Genomic DNA, 20,229 nt, shown 5'->3' with positions numbered 1-20,229 from the left:
AAGGCTTCATATAAATTAGGGGCAGCAGAACTTTGGATGAATTTATGTTGATGGCAGGCAGATGAGAAGCCAGCCAGGGCAGCATTTAGTCGAGTCTAGGGGAAACAAAAGTACAGTTGGTGGGCTGGGTGAGACAGACACGATACCATGGGGGTGTAAAAGAGCAGCTTTGATACCGGAGAGAATGAGGTCGAAAGTTCAGTTCATTCTTTTTACAGAATTGTTACAGCACAGAAGGAGGACGTTCAGTCTGCCATGCCTGATCTCCAAGTGAGCTATGCACCTAGTGCCATCCCACAACCCTGCACATTTATCTTTTTTTAAGATAACAATCCAATTCCCTCCTAAATGCCCCGTTTGAGCTTGCCTCCACCACACACACAGGGAGCATGTTCAAACACTCGCTGCATGAAGAAGTTTCCCACGTCCCCATTCCTTGATCCTGCCACCTCATCCCTGTACACAAAACTGTCACTTTGCACAGCATCCCGCACACAAAAGCAGACTGACGTCAGAATCACGGAACTGTTACAGCACAAGAGGCTGCCATTTGGCCTGTCAGTTTGGCACCGTCACTTCGAATGAGCACTCCCCTAGCACCATGCCCTGCCTTCTTCCTGAACCCTACACAATACCTGTTAATCTGTTTTTAGAAACATAGAATTTACAGTGCAGAAGGAGGCCATTCAGCCCATCCAGTCTGCACCGGCCCTTGGAAAGAGAACCCCACTTAATCCCACCCTAATCACGTAACCCAACCTAATCTTTTGGGCCATAAGGAAATTTAGCGTGGCTAATCCACCTAACCTACACATCTTTGGACTGTGGAAGGAAACCCACACAGGCACGGGGAGAGAGTGCAAACCCCACACACAGTTTACCCAAGGCCGGGATGGAACAAGGGATGGAGTTGTGAGGCAGCAGTGCTACCCACTATGCCACCATGCCGCTCCTGATGTTAGCTGAGTGACTGTTGGGCTACATTACTAAATCTCTGGTCTTCAGTCGTCATGAGATGACGGTGCCTCATTCCATAGGGCATCTCTGACATTGCAGAACTGAATCATGTGGTGTGGAGATTGTCCCCCTGACTCAGTGCCCCATAACCAAGCTCACGCTCATTGAAGAGTTATAATCCCAACACCCCATTTTCTTTTCCTGCCTTCGTAGATGCTGGCAGATCAGCAATACATTTCCAACAGCAGCTTGTTTTGGCCTCCAGACTGAGCTTGTCGTAAACCAGATTTTTAAAAAATGAAATCAAATAAACGAAAACACCGCTGGAATCTTTGCACTTTAAAAACCCTGTTTGTTCTTCTTGGTAAAGTAAACATAAATGAGAAATTGAAAAAATTCCAAGTTGCCTTCGCCACGCTGTGTAAAATGATGTCAAGTTATGAAACGACGAATATAGGGCACGCATTTTCCGCTGGTAATGATCAGTTTCACCCTTGAAACTTTCATAACCGTCCTCAGAAATTTCATCACCTTTATTCTCAAAACCAATTAGCGGCTGGTTTAGCACAGGGCTAAATCGCTGGCTTTGAAAGTAGACCAAGGCAGGCCAACAGCACGGTTCGACTAGGGGCTTATCACAGTAACTTTATTTGAAGCCTACTTGTGACAATAAGCAATTTTCATTTCATTTTTTCAATTGGCTACCGACTTGATCCATAGAAAATAGGATCAGGGTGTGGACATTAGGGCCTGCGCCACCATTCATTGTGATCATGGGTGACCATCCAACTCAATAACCTGATTCCACCTTACCACCGCCCATATCCTATTATCCCCTTCACAAGTGCTGTATCTAACCGATTTTTGAAAACATGGAATGTCTTGGACTCAACTACTTTCTGTGGTAACAAATTCCACAGGCTCACCACCCTCTGGGTGAATAAATCTCACTATTCATAATTAATATGCCGCTCCCTTCAATATTCTGCCAATGGAAGTGAACAGGTATAGTCTTCAGAAGGCACCTGGATGCGGAAACCAGGATGCATACTGGGATATGTAGTCCCAATCGCCATGAATGGCCGTAACTCCCAGCGGAGGAAGACGATACGCGAACTACACGTCCCAGAATCCTCGGGGCATGGGGGGTCGCTAGTGCGCACGCGCGCCGCCGGGACAGCGCAGCCGCAGTCCGCACCTGGTGGAGGGCGCTGATCCCGTCCGTGTTGGCGCAGTCGACGTCGGCGCCTCCCCTCAGCATTTCCTCGGCGTCCTTCGCGTCCCCGCTGGCGCAGGCCGCCAGGAACTCCGCCGCCGCCTCGAACCTCACCCGCCTGGCGCTCGAGCCGCTGACCGCGCCGGCGCCCACCGTCCCAACCCCCGGCCGCACCAGCCATCTCGGCTCGCCCGCCTCCAAGTCGGTGCAGGAGCCCTTCCAGCGCTTCAGCTGCTGTTTGCGCTTCTCCTCGGCGGCCGCAGCGGCGGTGCCGCTTCCCGCCCGCTCCGACATCTTTCACTGCAGCCGCCCTCTTTCTGCTGGCTGGACGTGCGTGGTGACGTATGATCCGGCGCCCGACGCAGCGCGACCGCAGCCCCGGCCCCTTGGGAAATGTAGTTCGGCCGAGGCCAGGAGCGGGGGACTATGGGGGTTGTAGTCTTGACGCATGCGCTTCGTTCGGCTGGGTGGGTGGGCCGCTAAGGATGATGGGATCTGCAGTCCACAGCCCTCAGACCCTGATGATAGAATGCCTATAGTGCAGAAGGAGGCCATTCAGCCCTTCCAGCCTGCACCGACCCTCCGAAAGAGTACTGTACCCATGTCCACCCCCCTCCCGCCTATCTTCGTAATGTGACCTGTACACTGAGGGACAATTTAGCATGGTCAATCCACCTAACTTGCACATCTTTAGACATTAAGGGGCAATTTAGCATGGTCAAGACATCTAACTTACACATCTTTGGACTGTGGAGGAAACTGGAGCACCCGGAGGAAAGTCATGCAGACACAGGGAGAAAGTGCAAACCCCACACAGACAATTGCTGGAATTGAACCCGGGTCTCTGGCGCAATGAGGCATAGTTGTTTCCAGATGAGCATAAGATATGGGAGCAGAACCTTTACAAGATCGATAATGTAAATTTCAGAAGCCTGTCAGGTCGTTTGTTGTCTTATTATGTAGTCACATAACTTTGTTTCATCCATATGATTAACACAGTGTAAACTTATTTTAATTTGGTAATCCACATTTATTTTTCACCTGACTGTCGGGCGGCTGTAAACCAAAAATAAAACTATTCTGCACTGCAGGCTGCAGCATTTATTCTAATTTTTTTCATTTCAAAGCTATTTTAGTAAGTGAAATGATTTATAAAAGATAAATGTTTTCTCATCTACACAGCTTGAATTGTTGGGCTGTTTAAATGATCATACTTGGATCTAACTCTTTCTAACGTTTGCTGTTGTGTAATGTTCTGCCAATTATTTATCGTTTTTGGTTTAAGTTCCCATTATTTCATTATTTCACTATGCAATTGATGCAAACTACCAGCCTGTTGGTCTGATTCAACAATGAGACTTTTACTTGGTTGCTCATTTTTTTAATGAACTGGCCATCCATTTTATCCCTTGTCAGTCATTTTGCTCTTCTGCATTTGAGTTCATGCCAAAGCACTGCAGCAGTTTGCCAAGTTACCCTTCGGGAGAATGTTGAAGACGCACCCATACAAATCTTTTATCTATCAAGATTTTTTTTAAATGCATGCGTACATTAGTGCTACTGTGCCGGACATGTGTTCATTCAGTGAGGTGACAATCTTCAGCTAATTTGTGTGGTAACCAGTTTATCTTCGTTCCCCTCTCCCTCAAACTGGATTCAAAAGCATCTAGCAGCTCGAATCTTTCAAACATCCTTGTGATCATTCCCATTTTCATCCTGCAATTGGACATTATAGAATTAAAAGATGATGTATAATTCGTATGGTGTATTTAGAGGCTTTTTGTTTTGAAAGTTAAAGTTTCCATGCATTTGGGTCACCCAGGAAGATATTGTTCTGGATGTACTTGGCGTGGAAGTGTACCAGAGCAACCATTTAGCCCCGAGGCATTCAACAGCATTAATTTTCCTTTTGCTCTGCTTTACTCTGCTTTATTTTGCCTTTCGGAATTTATATTTTGTAAGAAGTGAGCTGTAGTGCTGTTCAAGATTTCTTGTAGAGCAAAAATTGGCAGCATCTGTTTTACCAGATATTCTGACAGCATAAATCAAAGTTGTATGCTTTTCTTGCTCTTTATTAAAAAGAAAAAACATTAAGCCGTTGATAGCACAGTTAAGATATTAAGCTAATGCACAGACGTGAATTTTTGAGTCAAGATGCACAAAATTTTGGACTGCTCGTAGGTTTCACTTAAATTTTTTTTTGGCTCTAACAGTGCTGTATTTAGCACTAAATTTGACCAGGAAATAGTTCTGAAACTATTATGGTTGTGGTTGAAAGAAAAATTAAATCACTCAAATTGTTCATTTTTATAAGGTTAGATGTGATTTACATAGTTGCTGTTGCTTAACTGATAAATATGTTGCAGCTTGTATTAAGACTAAAAATGGTAAATACCATATTTTCTAACTCGTACTGTCCTTAATTTTGGATGTAAAGCATTATTTGCTTAGTAATGTTTTGTATCAGATGTACCCTAGTTGAATAGCAAAAGGAGAGCCCTAAAACCATCATCTACTGTTGAATTCTAACAGCTTTGAAGATGTAACAGTCTTGCTTGCTTTCTATATATTTCAGAAATTGTTTCAACTGTATTTATTCACGACCGTAAATACCGTAGAACTGATGCAACTTCATCCCATAGGGATCATCGTGTGTAAAATAAACTCTGGCAGTGTGTTTTAATAGAAACTGTAGTGAATGAATAAGTACGCACACTGTTGTGTTGTTACCTTTGCAAGTGGTATCAAAACATTGAAATTTTAATATTTAATATTCAATAAAAATGACAAAATTGAAAAGAGAAAAAAAAAAGATATGGGAGCAGAATTAGGCTAATCGGCCCATCAAACTTTGGAAGGTGCAGAACAACCTGCAGCAACACTTATTCAAGGAGTGTGGGTGTCACCTTGCATTTACCAGTAGGGACTTGGAGTCAGAAGCAGGGAAGTGATGTTAAACCTGTATAAAACCCTAGTTTGGCCGTGACTGGCATATTGTGTCCAGCTCTACACTTTAGGAAGTGTCATGATGAGTGGGGATGCCGGTGTTGGACTGGGATGGGCACAGTAGGAAGTCTTACAACACCGGGTTCAAGTGCAACAGGTTTGTTTTGAATCACTAGCTTTCGGAGCGTTAGTGAATGGTGTGAGAGGGTGCAGAAAAGATTATTCGTTCATGGGATGTGGGCGTTCCTGGATGTGCCATTTTATAGCGCATCCCTAAATACCCTTGCTGGGGCAGTTAAGAGTCAACCACATTGCTGTGGGTCTGGAGTCACATCTAGGCCAGACTGGGTAAGGACAGCAGATTTCCTTCCCTAAGAAAATTGGGGAATGGTTTTATGGTCACCTTTGGACTTTAAATTCCTGATTTTTATTGGATTCAAATTCATGAGAATAGTTCTTGGGATGAAAAACTTCAGTTGGAACGATAGATGGGAGAAGTTTAAAAAATTTTTTTTTAGAGTATCAAATTCCTTTTTATTCCAGTTAAGGTACAATTCTAATGTGGCCAGTTCACCTACCCTGCACATCTTTTGGGTGGTGGGGGTGAAACCCACGCAGACACGGGGAGAATGTGCAAACTCCACACGGACAGTGATCCGGGGCCGGGATCAAACCTAGTTCTCGGCGCCGTGAGGCAGCAATAATAATAATCTTTATTGTCACAAGTAGGCTTACATTAACATTGCAATGAAGTTACTGTGAAAAGCCCCTCGTCGCCACATTCCGGCGCCTGTTCGGGTACACAGAGGGAGAATTCAGAATGTCCAATCCACCCAACAGCACGTCTTTCACGACTTGTGGGAGGAAACCGGAGCACCCGGAGGAAACCCACGCAGACTCGGGGAGAATGTGCAGACTCGGCACAGACAGTGACCCAAGCCGGGAATGGAAACTGGGACCCTGGCGTTGTGAGGCAACAGTGCTAACCACTGTGCTACCGTGCCGCCCCTTAGAGCACAGTCTTGGGCTGAATGGCCTGCTCTTGCTGTTTCTCTTCCCACACCTTGCAGTGAGCAAGGTGGACTTTCATCTGTTCCCCTAGCGAGTTTTAACCTGGCGCAAGTTGCTAGCCTGTCAGCATAGGCTTATAATTTGAAATGTGCCACTCCACACCAAGCACGGTTGACCAGGAGGTTCCCCTGCTCTTACCGCCTGTCAATGGCATATTGCAAGGATTCTGCAGGGTGACACTCAAACTGTTGGCCGTATTATGAACGCACCTTCCTTAGCCATCAATTACTTGGGTAGGACTTGAACGGGAGCTTCTGGCTCAGGTCAGGGTGCTACCCACTGCGTCACGAGACCCTCTTGCGCTGTAATATTCTACAAAATATAGCCATGCTGCTCAGAACTTCAGTCTTGCAGCCTGCACTGCAGAGAACCTCCAGTGCTATAATCTCTGCCCACGCTCTGTTTTGTTTGTTGACGATAAATGCAAAATCTAATTTGTTTTAAATGGCAAAATATCTAACTTTAAAATGGGAACTGAGTTATGTCCAACCGCCCATTGTCACAGTTTTTGAGCACGTTATTCTGTCACTATAATTGCTGCAAGTAAATAGTTGCCATCAGCCCTGTAGATGCAGGCTGCAATCGATAAGTTTCTAAAAGTCTCTCCCGCCCTGTTATCATCTTGTGTATGAGAAACCAATTTATCAGTGCCGCCGTTTAGATTATTAGTATATATTGGGTGGGATGTATAAATAGATGCATTATTCCTACATATTAGGAAATCAGAAGCACAAAGGGACTTAGGAGTCCGAGTTCAAGATTCTCTTAAGGGTATTTAAAAAAAAATAAAGTTAAGAGTACCCAATTCTTTTTTCCAATTCAGGGGCAATGTAGAGTGGCCAATCCACCTATCCTGCCCATCTTTAGGTTGTGAGGGTGAGACCCAAGCGGACGTGTGGAGAATGTGCAAACTCCACGCGGACAGTGACCCGGAGCAGGGAATGAACCCAGGTCTTCAGAGCCGTGAGGCAGCAGTGCAAACCACTGTGCCGCCCTGGGGCCCCGTATCTAAGGAAAAATTAGTAGGAAAAACTAGAACCCGAGGGCACAGCCTCAGACTTAAGGAGTGATCCTTTAAAACTGAGATGAGGAGGAATTTCTTCAGCCAGAGGGTGGTGAATCTGTGGACTCTTTGCCGCATAAGGCTAGAACATAGAACAGTACAGCACAGAACAGGCCCTTCGGCCCTCAATGTTGTGCCGAGCAATGATCACCCTACTCAAACCCACGTATCAACCCTATACCCGTAACCCAACAACCCCCCCCCCCCCCCCTTAACCTTACTTTTTAGGACACTACGGGCAATTTAGCATGGCCAATCCACCTAACCCGCACATCTTTGGACTGTGGGAGGAAACCGGAGCACCCGGAGGAAACCCACGCACACACGGGGAGGACGTGCAGACTCCACACAGACAGTGACCCAGCCGGGAATCGAACCTGGGACCCTGGAGCTGTGAAGCATTTATGCTAACCACCATGCTACCGTGCTGCCCCGTGCTGTGGAGACCAATCACTGACAGATAGATAGGTTCTTGATTAAACAGGGGAGAAGGCAGGAGAATTGGGGTGAGAAACATATCAGCCATGATTGAATGGCGGACAGACTCGATGGACCGAGTGGCCTAATTCTGCTCCTATGTCTTATGGGATTCTGCAGCCCATTTATGCCAATGGGATTTCCTGTCCCGTTGCAGCGAATGGGAGATTAGAATGAGCGCCAAATTCTCCGTCATCGCCAGGAGCAGTAGCGGGGCGGACTAGCAACGGAAAATCCTGGCCGTTATCTATATCCAAATTCTGACAAGATATGACAGGGTGGATGTATAAAAGAACGGGATTCTCCGTTGCCTGACACCGATATCGTAGTCGACGATCGGGCGGAGAATCCATGATTATGACCGAATCGGGCGGCGCCCGTCCAAAATGGTGTCGTTGCTGCGCGCAATGCGCGCTGTTGGGATGGCCTCAGGACATTACCTGAAGACCCTCCCCCGATGCCCCCCCCCCCCCCCCCCATGGGCCATGTTCACGACGGCATGGGGCACATGTGCTCTCAGTTTCCGTGAACCCGGCATGGTGGCTGCGGACAGGCGGGGGGCGGGGGGAGCCATGCGGCTGGCTGGGGGGGCTTCAGCGAGTGCTCGGGGAACTGGTGGGGGGTGGTCCGGAGGTGTCCAGGCGGCACTATCTGGCAGGTCAGGTCCGCAGCGGTTGGCGCCATGTTGTATGGCGCGACCGCCGCAGGTCGATATCGTGCGCATGCGCGGCCACGGACCCGGCAATTCTCCGGCCGTTTATTTCGCCAGGCCTGTGTGTTTTACGTGTTGCGGCTGCTAGCCCCTCACCGGGCGGAGGATCGGTGCTGGAGCCTCGCTGATTTTTTCATCGTATAACTAGACCCTTCCTCCGGTCATAGCCTCAAAATCGGAGTATCCAGCCCAAGGTGCTTCCCCTGGCTGGGGAGTCCAGGACCAGCGGACACAGCCTCAGAACAAGGCCCGGGCCATTTACGACTGACACGAGGAGGAATTTCTGCACTGTCAGAGGTTGGCAAATCTTTGGGACTCTCCATCCCAGAGGGCTGGGGAAACGCAATCGCTGCACATGTTCAAGACAGAAATTGATAGATTTCATGGACACCGATGGCATCCAGGGACTTGGGGATAGTGGCATTGAGCTGCTAGATGATCAACCGTGGTCCAATTGAATGGCAGGGTGGACTCAAGGGGCTGAATGGCCTACTCCTATTCCTATGCTCATCTGGCTGATGTTTATTTCAGGTCCATCATTTCTCAAGTGTAATGAAGGCGCTTTCCAGGAACTCAAAACGCAACGGCAAAGATGTTACAGTTTCTTATTTGACCTTTGTATACGATAATCTAGTGTTTATTTAACATCCTCTTAATTGACCTCGCAACCATTTACATCAATTAGGCCTTGTAGCCTTGAAGGGATGCATGACTGCACTGCAGCAAAGGATAGTATTTTGTGGTATGATGTCCCTCTCTTTATAAGCCATTCTTTTACTTAATGTGCTTGGATCGCATACAGAAAATAAATGGAGGAACTTTTGCAGACATCCATCACACTTCACCACATTTTGTTTCCTATTGCTTTCCTTACATAAAGCATTATGAGCCTCTGGAAATCCGCAGACATGTCTCAAATATTAGCCATTAATTAAGGACGGGTCACGTGGATTTAGAACCACCCCACTTACCAGGAATGCTGGAGCTGCAGCCTTAAGGGGACGGACCAGGTTACAGACGAATGCACTGTGCACAGGCTTCGCAGTTGATGAGAATGGGGTGCTCACTACCAGGGAGGGTGATTGAGTGAAATAGCACACATGCCTTTTCGGGGGATGCTTGAGGGAGCAAGGAATGGAATTGCAGTCTTACAGCCAGAATAGGGCCATCGGCCTGTCGTGCGTGTGGCATGGCCAGCTCTGTGAAAGAGCTGTCCAATTTAATGCCTTTCTTCATCAGTTCTCTGCCTGAAGAAGTTCAACCCACAGGCACTTGGGATCACCATGGATAGGCCAATGAGGCAGATCCCAAATCCATTCCGGCAGAACCGGGGATTGAACCCCCCTGCTTCAGGCAACAATCTGATCCACATTGGCCGTCCAGCCAACTGCCCCGCGGTGTCTGAGTTGCTGTGGCAACAGGCACTTTGCATATATGGATAATAATAATCTTTATTATTGTCACAAGTCGGCTTACATTAACACTGCAATGATGTTACTGTGGAAAGCCCCTAGTCACCACACTCCGCCGCCTGTTCGGGTACACAGAGGGAGAATTCAGAATGTCCAATTCACCTAACAGCGCGTCTTTCGGGACTTGTGGAAGGAAACTGGAAACCCACGCAGACATTGGTAGCGGCTCCAATTTCCTTTTGTCACAAGGGTGACCAGGAATCTACCCCGGCTCTGGCATGTGTTTGAAGGATGGAGATAATTCAATACTCAACCTGTTTGGCCACTTAACTGGGCCATCAAGAGCAGGAGTGGGACTTGAACCCAGGTGCATCACCACTGCACCACAAGACCTCTTCTTTCTCCCCGTAACCTTCAAAATTAAATCCTTTCAAGGACATGTCCAATTGCCTTTTGAAGGTTCTTTTTTATAAATTTAGAGTACCCAATTCTTTTTTTCCAATTAAGGGGCAATTTAGCGTGGCCAATCCACCGACCCTGCACATCTTTTGACCCACACAGACACGGGGAGAATGCAAACTCCACACGGACAGTGACCCGGGACCGGGATCGAACCTAGGGCCCTCAGCTCCATAAGGCAGCAGTGCTCACCACTGCGTCACCGTGCCGCCCCTACCTTTTGAAGGTTCCTATGGATTTCATGTCAAGTGTTGCAGACCAGAACAACCCTCTGTCTGAAACACATTCCCATTTCCCCTCCAGTTCTTTCGTCAATTATTTTGAATCTGTGACCTCTTGATTGTGAACTTACTTGCCAGAGGAAATTAGTTTGCTTTCTCACACCCTTTCAGGCAATGCGATCCAGACGTTGGTCAAAGAGGTAGGAGAGAGATTTAGGGAGGGAATTATACAACTTGGAGTTGAACCCCAGTCTATCCAGACGCAAATGCCATCAGTCAGTGCATGAACAAAAAAAACTAAGCAGAAAGTTGCATTGTCAAACTCTGTCGAGGTTGTTTAGCAATTTATTTTATTGAAGGTAAGGGAAAGGTTCAGGAAATTCCATTTCATCAGCTGCATGAAGCACACATTTTGGCTGTGCTGCCATGGAAAGAAAAAACAGGAGCTATGTCAGGAAGTGTGTTTTTGCTTTTGGATTTATGCCTTTTGTCGGAAGCGGACATCTGAATGCGGATCCAATATGCTTTGTTGTTTATTTCCAGCGACCTGCAACCTTGCCTTTTCCCGCTGCTTTCTTGCTGTTGGAGAAAGGGAGGTAAGAATTAGGCTGCGGAATTGCACAGGGAAAATCACCGTGTAAATGGCGGCCCGACCGAATCAGATCCCACCGGGAAGCTGTGCTATCCCAGCGGCGGGCGGGACTCTGGGACGGTCCCGCCACATTGCAATGGCACGCTGGCATGGGATAGTCACGCCACATTACAATGGCACGCTGGCATGGGATGGTCATGCCGCATTACAATGTCACCCTGGCATGGGATGGTCACGCCACATTGCAATGGCACGCTGGCATGGGATAGTCACGCCACATTACAATGTCACCCTGGCATGGGATGGTCACGCCACATTGCAATGGCACGCTGGCATGGGATGGTCACGCCACATTGCAATGGTACGCTGGCATGGGATGGTCACGCCACATTACAATGTCACCCTGGCATGGGATGGTCACGCCACATTACAATGTCACCCTGGCATGGGATGGTCACGCCGCATTGCAATAGCACACTGGCATGAGATGGTCACGCCACATTGCAATGTCACGCTGGCATTGGATGGTCACGCCGCATTGCAATGTCACGCTGGCATGGGATGGTCATGCCGCATTGCAATGGCACGCTGGCATGGGATGGTCACGCCACATTGCAATGGTACGCTGGCATGGGATGGTCACGCCACATTACAATGTCACCCTGGCATGGGACGGTCACGCCGCATTGCAATAGCACACTGGCATGAGATGGTCACGCCACATTGCAATGTCACGCTGGCATTGGATGGTCACGCCGCATTGCAATGTCACGCTGGCATGGGATGGTCATGCCGCATTGCAATGGCATGCTGGCATGGGATAGTCACGCCACATTACAATGTCACCCTGGCATGATGGTCACGCCGCATTGCAATGTTACGCTGGCATGGGATGGTCACGCCGCATTGCAATGGCACGCTGGCATGGGATAGTCACGCCACATTGCAACATCACGCTGGCATGGGATGGTCACGCCGCATTGCAATGTCACGCTGGCATTGGATGGTCACGCCTCATTGCAATGTCACGCTGGCATGGGATGGTCATGCCGCATTGCAATGGCATGCTGGCATGGGATGGTCACACCGCATTGCAATGTTACGCTGGCATGGGATGGTCACGCCACATTGCAATGGCACGCTGGCATGGGATGGTCACGCCACATTGCAATGTCACGCTGGCATGGGATGGTCACGTCGCATTGCAATGGCACGCTGGCAGTTCCATGTGAGGGAGGTACTGACTCTGAGGCTACACAAGGAGCGCGAGGGGCAAATGGCATAGCTGCATTTAAGGAGATGCGTTTCGGGCTAGCCTGCTTGTGAGGCCTAGTACCCTTGATTCCCTGCCAAGCCGTAAGCCCACGTCAGAAGGGGGTGTGGATAGGGGAAACCAGTGTCCCACAACTCTCACTTGTGACTGCAAGTAGATGGTCGTGCACACTAGTGGCCACACCCCAGGATCGCGTCTTGGCAATCGTGCAAAATGATGGTGTGTTGTAGGGACGTCACCTCTCCCCAAGTGCATGAAGTCTGGGAACGCTGGATGAGGCAGAAGATCCCGGCAAGTTAGTAGGACAATTGAGTCGGAAGGTGGAGACCAGCAAGGTGCATGTGACACAGCTGACGCACAGTCATGACACTTAGGAAGGTAAATGGTCAGTCACCTATCGGGACTCTGGGACCTCACACAATATAAACCCCCAGTTATTCCGCGGATGTCATCAACATACCATGGCAGCAGTTGCATGTAGGACAGGATTTAACAGGACGCTAGGTAAACATGGCAGGATCGAAGGATTAGAAGGGTCTATTGATGGGATCAGGTGAAGTACAATGGGGGAGATTCACGTGGAGCATAAACATTGGCATGAACCCGTTAGGATGAAAGATCTGCAAATTCCACGTAATGACTACATGGTGGTTGGGGTTGAGTTAAGGGTAACTCAATAGAAAAGGGTCACTAGGCTTGGGTGAGCAAATGGAACTCAGAGTCAGGGGAATCCCCCAGGGGATGGAGCCCTCTTCGGCCGTAGACATGTTTTCCTATCCATAAATCTCTTTTTGTATTCACAAATGAAGTCTGTGAAAGTGCATCAGTGCAGGCAGCCATGCCCTATCAGCCTGCGCCCTTCCTGATTTATCATAGAATTTATCATAGAATTTACAGTGCAGAAGGAGGCCATTCAGCCCATCGAGTCTGCACCGGCTCTTGGAAAGAGCACCCTACCCAAGGTCAACACCTCCACCCTATCCCCATAACCCCACCCAACACTAAGGGCAATTTTGGACACTAAGGGCAATTTATCATGGCCAATCCACCTGACCTGCACATCTTTGGACTGTGGGAGGAAACCAGAGCACCCGGAGGAAACCCACGCAGACACGGGGAGGATGTGCAGAAGATGCCTGTATTTTAGAGTACAATGGAGTGGCAGCACAGTGGTTGGCACTGCTGCCTATGGCGCTGAGGACCCGGGTTCGAATCCCGGCCCTGGGTCACTGTCCGTGTGGAGTTTGCACATTCTCCCCGTGTCTGCGTGGGTTTCGCCCCCACAAGCCAAAAGATGTGCACTGTAGGTGGAATGGCCATGCTAAATTGTCCCTTAATTGGAAAAAAATAATCGGGTACTCTAAAATTTGAAAATAAAATGTACAGTGCGGGGGAGTGGCAGGTTCAATCGAGGCATCCAAATGGGAACTAGAAAAGGATCGGGAGAGCCGGTGCAGACACACACGGTGGGCCGAATGGCCCAGATTCTGCACTGCGACAATTCTGTGATTCTGTATCCGGGCGATCCTGAAAACACCATCGCGGCCCAGCTGTGAAACCTCCAAGGCGGATCAACCATCTCACAACATCAACTCCCAGTAGGAGTAAGAGCCTTGGGGAGAAGGTGTGGCGCTTGCGGTTTGGTTAGGCGGGGGGTGGGGGGAGGGGGGGGAGGAGAAGGGGGGGCATGGTGTTTGGGGAGAGAATTAGGAGAAAGAATATTTAAAGATCATGGTCAGTGCACATGCTCTTTAATAGGTTCATATAGAATCATAGAATTTACAGTGCAAGGAGGCAATTCGGCCCATCGTGTCTTCACCGGTTCTTGGAAGAGCACCCTACTTAAACCTACACCTCCACCCCTATCCCCGTTACCTAGTAACCCCACCTAACCTTTTTGGACACCTAAGGGGCAATTTAGCATGGCCAATCCACCAAACCTGCACATCTTTGGACTGTGGGAGCAAACTGAAGCACCCGGAAGAAACCCACACAGTGACCCAAGCCAGGAATCGAACCTGGGACTCTGGAGCTGTGAAGCAACAGTGCTAACCACTGTGTCTCAATAATAATGCTGGGCTAGTATTCGAACAGCATGAAGGGTAAGAGCTGGTTGTAAGAACTCAGCAGAACAGTGTGACGTCAGAACGTCTCCCAGCATTGCCAGATCCCATTTGCGCCTCTGTAAAAGACATGAGCAACAACCTGACAAAAAACAACATGCAGCACAAAGGAGACCATTTGGCCCATCGTGACTGTATCCCTCCCCTTTCCAACACTTTATCCTGCCCTTTGAAAATGAATCCCTCTTTTTTTTAAATCAGTCAAGCAGTGGTAAGCCGGGGAAAGGCAAATTATTTTTTAAATGGGGAGGGGGGGGGGGCATAAAGAAGGGTCACGGAGCGGGCTATTTTGTTTTCTTTGCGCTGCAGGGTAAGAAAGATTACTTTCAGTAGACCTATCAATTCCTGATGCGCCATCTGCTCATTCAGCTCCTGGCATGATTTTGTGATGCCGTTGCCCTGGCGACCTGACTGACATCACACTTTGGTGCTGTTGAGGATTTAAAGTAAGGTGTGAACACCGCGATGCTCGCTTCCGTCCTGCCTCAGCCGCTAAAGGGGGCACTGCAGTTGAGGCACACAGACCAGATGGGCCCAACGGCAATGTTGGGTTGACCAGCCGCACGGCAGAACCGGCTGTGAAACAAACCCCGGTCAAGCATTTGGGTTGAAGAGGTGGGGGCTGGAGATGGTGGGGAGGGGGGATGGCTGCTTGTTGGCAGTGGACAGAGTGTGGTAGTATGACTAGAGGTACTACGGTACCTGGGAGTGCTGAGCCACCATTGGTGGAGAAGGCCCGCTGCTCATTGGCCCAATGGTTTGTATTTCATTGGTCAGAGTGTTAGGTGGCTCCGCCCAGTGAGGCGGAGTATAAGAGCCCGTGTTTCCCAGCAGCCTGCCTTTTCCGTACTCGAGCTGTTAGGGAAACATCTTGTTGATTAAAGCCTTCAATTCGGACTACATCCTCGTTTCAGTAGTTACTGATTGCACATCACAGAGGACAAAAGAAACCGCCCAAAAGAAATCGGGCGGCATTCCGTTTGCTGATTGGGCAAGAGCAAAGACTAGGCTCAGTGGCGATGTCTTCTATAGGTCGAAGAGCTCAGCCGCACTCACGGTTGTCAAGCATTTGTGGCAAAGTGAAAATTGAGGAATCTAATCATTTGAAAACGTGTTCTGGTAGTTGTGTGATTAGAAGAGGGCAAACTAGGGTGGCATGTGGCGCAGTGGTCAGCACTGGGACTGCGGCGCTGAGAACCCGGGTTCGAATCCCGGCCCTGGGTCACTGTCCAGGTGGAGGTTGCATATTCTGCTCGTGTCTGCGTGGGTTTCATCCCCACAACCCAAAGATGTGCAGGGTAGGTAGATTGGCCACGCTAAACTGCCCCTTAATTGGAGAAAAAAATAATTGGGTACTCTAAATTTATAACAAAACAAAAGAGGGCAAACGATTTTAAAATGGGAATTGGCTAGGAAGACAGGTTGATTGAGGTGAGGGTACTGAGTGAGGTCTTTGGTATGTTGATTAGTCTAGCAACATTGTAAACAGATGTTTACCATAGCGACGTGGATAACAATGGGGCGTAGAGGTTTGGTTGAAGCAAAGTTCAAAAGAGAAGATGAGGGTGAATTTCATACTTACATTCTAAAAAAGGTGAACTTGTGTAAGAAATGTAATTGAGAGGGACCTTCAAGACAGGTAGTTCAGATAAGAACAGATCAAAAGGAAGCAGCATTATATCAGTGGCAGCGTTTATCCTATTGTAATGAACTCCAATTGGCTTTATTGGTTGGCCAATTGGAGTATGAGCTCCCTCAATGATAGCTCATTGAGGGGGGGCCATTAATCACCTGTATAGGCTTTGTGAGCCAGTTTCAAGTTGACTGGACTGCTAGCATCACTGTTTGTAGCTGCTCCTGTAATATCGTTATTGTAAATAAATATTGGTCTGGTGACGGAACTCCTGCCTCCCATGGATTACTACACCTATACAGAGAGCTGGTCTAGCATCATAGCCACACGCAGCAGGAAGCTCTGTTCACTCCATCCCAGCAACATGGAGAAATCATGTGCGAACAGCCATTTTGTCTCTGTTCCAAGACAGAAGCAACACCACAAAAGATGTAGGTGCCGAGTGTGGTAACTATTGCTGGATTTTACATATAGTTCAAAACCTATGGGATGTTGTTTGAGGAGGTTTAGCTCTAAGGTTAGGAAAATAGAGGGATTTGGAACTGGGTCAATTTAAATGTACTGTGGATAGCCATTAATATAGCTAAGTGTGTGTTTTTAGTTGGCTTTCTTGTGTGTTTTACTGTTTAATAAACATTTATTTTTGCTTTATCACAACCAGACTGGGATGTTCTTCCCTGGTCTTCACATCTTTCCTCACATTTTACCAAATTGCAGAAACCAAAGTTAGGAGCCAGCATTCTAAGTTTCCCATCTTGGATTTGGAACACACGAGCATTTAACATCAGCTGGGTTCTGAACGCTGTCAGAAGTTAGAAATGAGTAACAGGCGCTGTGTGGGGGGCAGCTGGCATCCGTGGGAGCATATCTCAGAAGGCGGGCGATGCCTTCAGGAAAGCAGAAGGAGGTGAGAAATATTTGACACAACACTTCCGACGCCTAATTCTCTCAATGTGTCTGCTTTGAAGCCTTTTTGAAACGACCTCACTTATCCTGGTAAAACCACATTGGGTTTTGGTGCAGTTATTATGAACCCCACCCCCAAACCCCCGACTGCCAGCAATATTTGGCCTGTGGGTTGACCTGTCGTCGGGTGATACGGGGAGGAGAGGGAATCTTCATATGCACACTGTATTTCCGAATATACTTACAATTTCTGGTGTTCGTTGATACGGTTGTGCAGAAGGTTAATCTAGAAAGAATGTACATATTTAATCATCAGCAAAGAAGTGAAGGCAGAATTGACACACAGTACCTCACTACTCTTCAAGCATCTATGATGTCAAACTGAGGTGAAAGATGTCCGCCAGTGTTGGGGTTGCAGAGTGAACAAGCCTCACGTGGGATACTTGGGGCAACTCAGCGCGATTGGAGGTAATTCATCCGGTTTCCAACCTGTGGCTGAGTTAAACTGAGCTCAGTTGAGGGCCACATTAACCATGTCATCAGGAAATAGAAGGAGCATGAGTTCTTCAGCCTTGAACTGAGCCATCTCTGAGGTAACAACCCGGGGCCCCTGGCGGTGTGAGGTAGCAGTGCTAACCACTGTGCCGCCCCTCACGTTGGCAGTGGAGCGATAATTCTATGGGGCGGTGGTGGTGTAGTCGTATCGTCATTGGACTACTAATCCAGAGGCCCAGGCTAATATAAGGGGCATTGGTTCAAATCCCAGCATGGCAACTGGTGGAGTATGAAGGTAGCCCCAGTAATGGTGGCCACATCATTGATTGTGGTAAAAACCCATCTGGTTCACAAATCCCCTTTAGGGGAGGAAATCTGCCGGCCTTACCTGGTATGGCCAAGATGTGACTCCAGACCCTGGTCGACTCTTATCCGAAAAGGTGTAGCAAGCCACTTCGTTCAAGGGCAACCAGGGATGGTCGGCAATTATTGACATTGTTAGTGGTGCCCACAATCCACAAAAAAATTAAAAATAAATCAGTTTTAGCCTGACAGGGTAACCAAACGACTTGTCCGGCTGCGTTACATTCAGACACTCAAATTTTTTTATTTTGGAAAGTATGATTGATTTTTTTTCCTCCTCTGGGCTCCATGTGACCGCTGACCTTTCCTTCTCTGGCTGATAGCTTTGTCTCTGTATTGCTCATCTATTGTGTAGTTTCCATTGCTCTTGTTTTTCGGAGAATGTCATTGGCTGAATGCCACTTACCTCGATGCCGATTGGCGAGCACAGATTGGACAACAGCTAGACCGGCCCATGGAAGCAGGAACGTGTACAATACACTAGAAAGCGAAGCTGAGGGTCGTTTGTTGAAGGAAAGTGTCACCGCCCGTAGTTTCACTTGACCAATCGAGAGCCACATTTTGTTTGAACACCCTGAAATAGAACCCCTTACAGTGCAGAAGCAGGCCATTCGGCCCATGCAGTCTGCACCGACTCTCTGAAAGAGGACCCTACCTAGGCCCCCCCCCCCCCCCCGCCCTATCCCCGTAACCCCACCCAACCTGCACATCTTTGGACACTAAGGAGCAATTCAGAATGGCCAATCTGCCTAGCCCGCACATATTTGGACTGCGGGAGGAAACCGAAGCACCCGGAGGAAACCCACACAGACATGGGGAGAACATGCAAACTCCTACACAGACAGTCACCCGAGGCCGGGAATTGGACCCGGCTCCCTGGTACTGTGACGCAGCAGTGCTAACCACTGTGCCACCATGTTGCCCGCGAAATCTTTACAAGTGGCATATGCTAAATGACTTCATGCGCCAACGTTCCCAGGTAGCCTGGGGTCAGAAACATGCCTGTGATGTACAGTCGCTAACCCGGCTGCTGTCTACCTCCTCTCATGGAGAAACGCTCAAAATAGATCCCGAGGTTAATTACCTTGCTCAAACGTTTTCTCGAGATTAACCGTTTTTTTTTTAAGCTCCTCTCTTTAATGAGAGATCAGGTTATCGCAAGGTCAGGAACCAACACCCCAGCTGGAAATGATTCACTTTTTTCCTAGTTTTTGTGTATAGATTTTTTTTAATTGTTCTGTCGACATAATATCTGATGCGACTGTGACTGCCAATGAAGGGTCACTGGTGGGGGGGGTTTGTGTTTTTTCACTCATCTTGGTTTGTGTTCCATGAACATAAAAAAACACAGGAATGTTCTAGATGAGTGGGATTCAACAGGCTATGTAGAGAGAGAGATTACTCCCCCTAGTGAGACAATCCAGAAGGCACCACTAACAATGTCAATAATTGCCGACCATCCCTAGTTGCCCTTGAACTGAGTGGCTTGCTAGACCTTTTCAGTTAAGACTCAACCACATCGCTGTGGGTCGAGAGTCACATCTAGGCCAGACCGGGTAAGGACGGCAGACTTCCTTACCGAAAGGATATTAGCGAACCAGATGGGTTTTTACCACAATCAATGATGGTTGCCGTGGCCACCATTATTGGGGCTACCTTTATATTCCACCAGTTGCCATGTCTGTACTCTGGGTCTGTAGTCGTTGGAGTTTAGAAGAATGAGGGGGGGGGACCTTATTGAAACTTACAGGATACTGCGAGGCCTGGGTAGAGTGGACGTGGGGAGGTTGTTTCCACTTGTAGGAAAAACTAGAACCAGAGGGCACCATCTCAGACTGAAGGGACGATCCTTTAAAACAGAGATGAGGAGGAATTTCTGCAGCCAGAGGGTGGTGAATCTGTGGAACCCTTTGCCACAGAAGGCTGTGGAGGCCAAATCACTGAGTGTCCTTAAAACAGAGAGGTTCTTGATTAATGAGGGGGTCAGGGGTTATGGGGAGAAGGCAGGAGAATGGGGATGAGAAGAATATCAGCCATGATTGAATGGCGGAGCAGATTCATTCAGCCGAGTGGTCTAATTCTGCTCCTACGTCTTATAGTCTTATGGTCTAGACTCTAGTCTGTTCGGGGAGTTACCTGAGGGAACATTTTTTCACACAAAGGGTAGCTGAAATTTGGAACTCACTCTTCCAAAATGTCAAGGCTGTGGAGTCAGTTGAAATTTTCAGTGCTGACATTGATAGTTGTTTTGTTAAGTAAGAATATAAAGGGTTATGGACTGAGGCCGCTCCAAGTATTTGTGAAGCAGAT

At 48.2% G+C, this 20,229-nt stretch overlaps 2 protein-coding genes across 4 annotated transcripts in view; both read right to left on the bottom strand.

Annotated features, from left to right (window-relative positions):
• LOC119956270 (protein phosphatase 1 regulatory subunit 12C-like) overlaps positions 1 to 2,503 on the bottom strand; it is a 77,093-nt gene extending 74,590 nt beyond the window's left edge. Inside the window, exon 1 of the mRNA XM_038783338.1 lies at positions 2,156 to 2,503. Within this exon, the coding sequence (XP_038639266.1) occupies positions 2,156 to 2,467 (312 nt within the window). The 5' untranslated portion in view covers positions 2,468 to 2,503. The remainder of the gene's footprint in view (positions 1 to 2,155) is intronic.
• An 8,342-nt stretch (positions 2,504 to 10,845) lies between these two features.
• Positions 10,846 to 20,229, bottom strand: part of tnnt1 (troponin T type 1 (skeletal, slow)) — a 59,016-nt gene continuing 49,632 nt past the window's right edge. For all 3 annotated transcript variants that reach the window (XM_038783825.1, XM_038783827.1, XM_038783826.1), the window contains exons 14-15: positions 17,307 to 17,347; positions 10,846 to 11,113 (exon numbers count right to left, since the gene is read on the bottom strand). In XM_038783825.1, coding sequence (XP_038639753.1) covers positions 11,068 to 11,113; positions 17,307 to 17,347 — 87 coding nt within the window. In that variant the 3' untranslated portion in view covers positions 10,846 to 11,067. The remainder of the gene's footprint in view (positions 11,114 to 17,306; positions 17,348 to 20,229) is intronic.

Source organism: Scyliorhinus canicula, chromosome 23 (genome assembly GCF_902713615.1).
Source record: "Scyliorhinus canicula chromosome 23, sScyCan1.1, whole genome shotgun sequence".
Lineage (NCBI taxonomy): Eukaryota > Metazoa > Chordata > Chondrichthyes > Carcharhiniformes > Scyliorhinidae > Scyliorhinus > Scyliorhinus canicula.
This window is presented reverse-complemented; position numbering and strand designations above follow the sequence as displayed.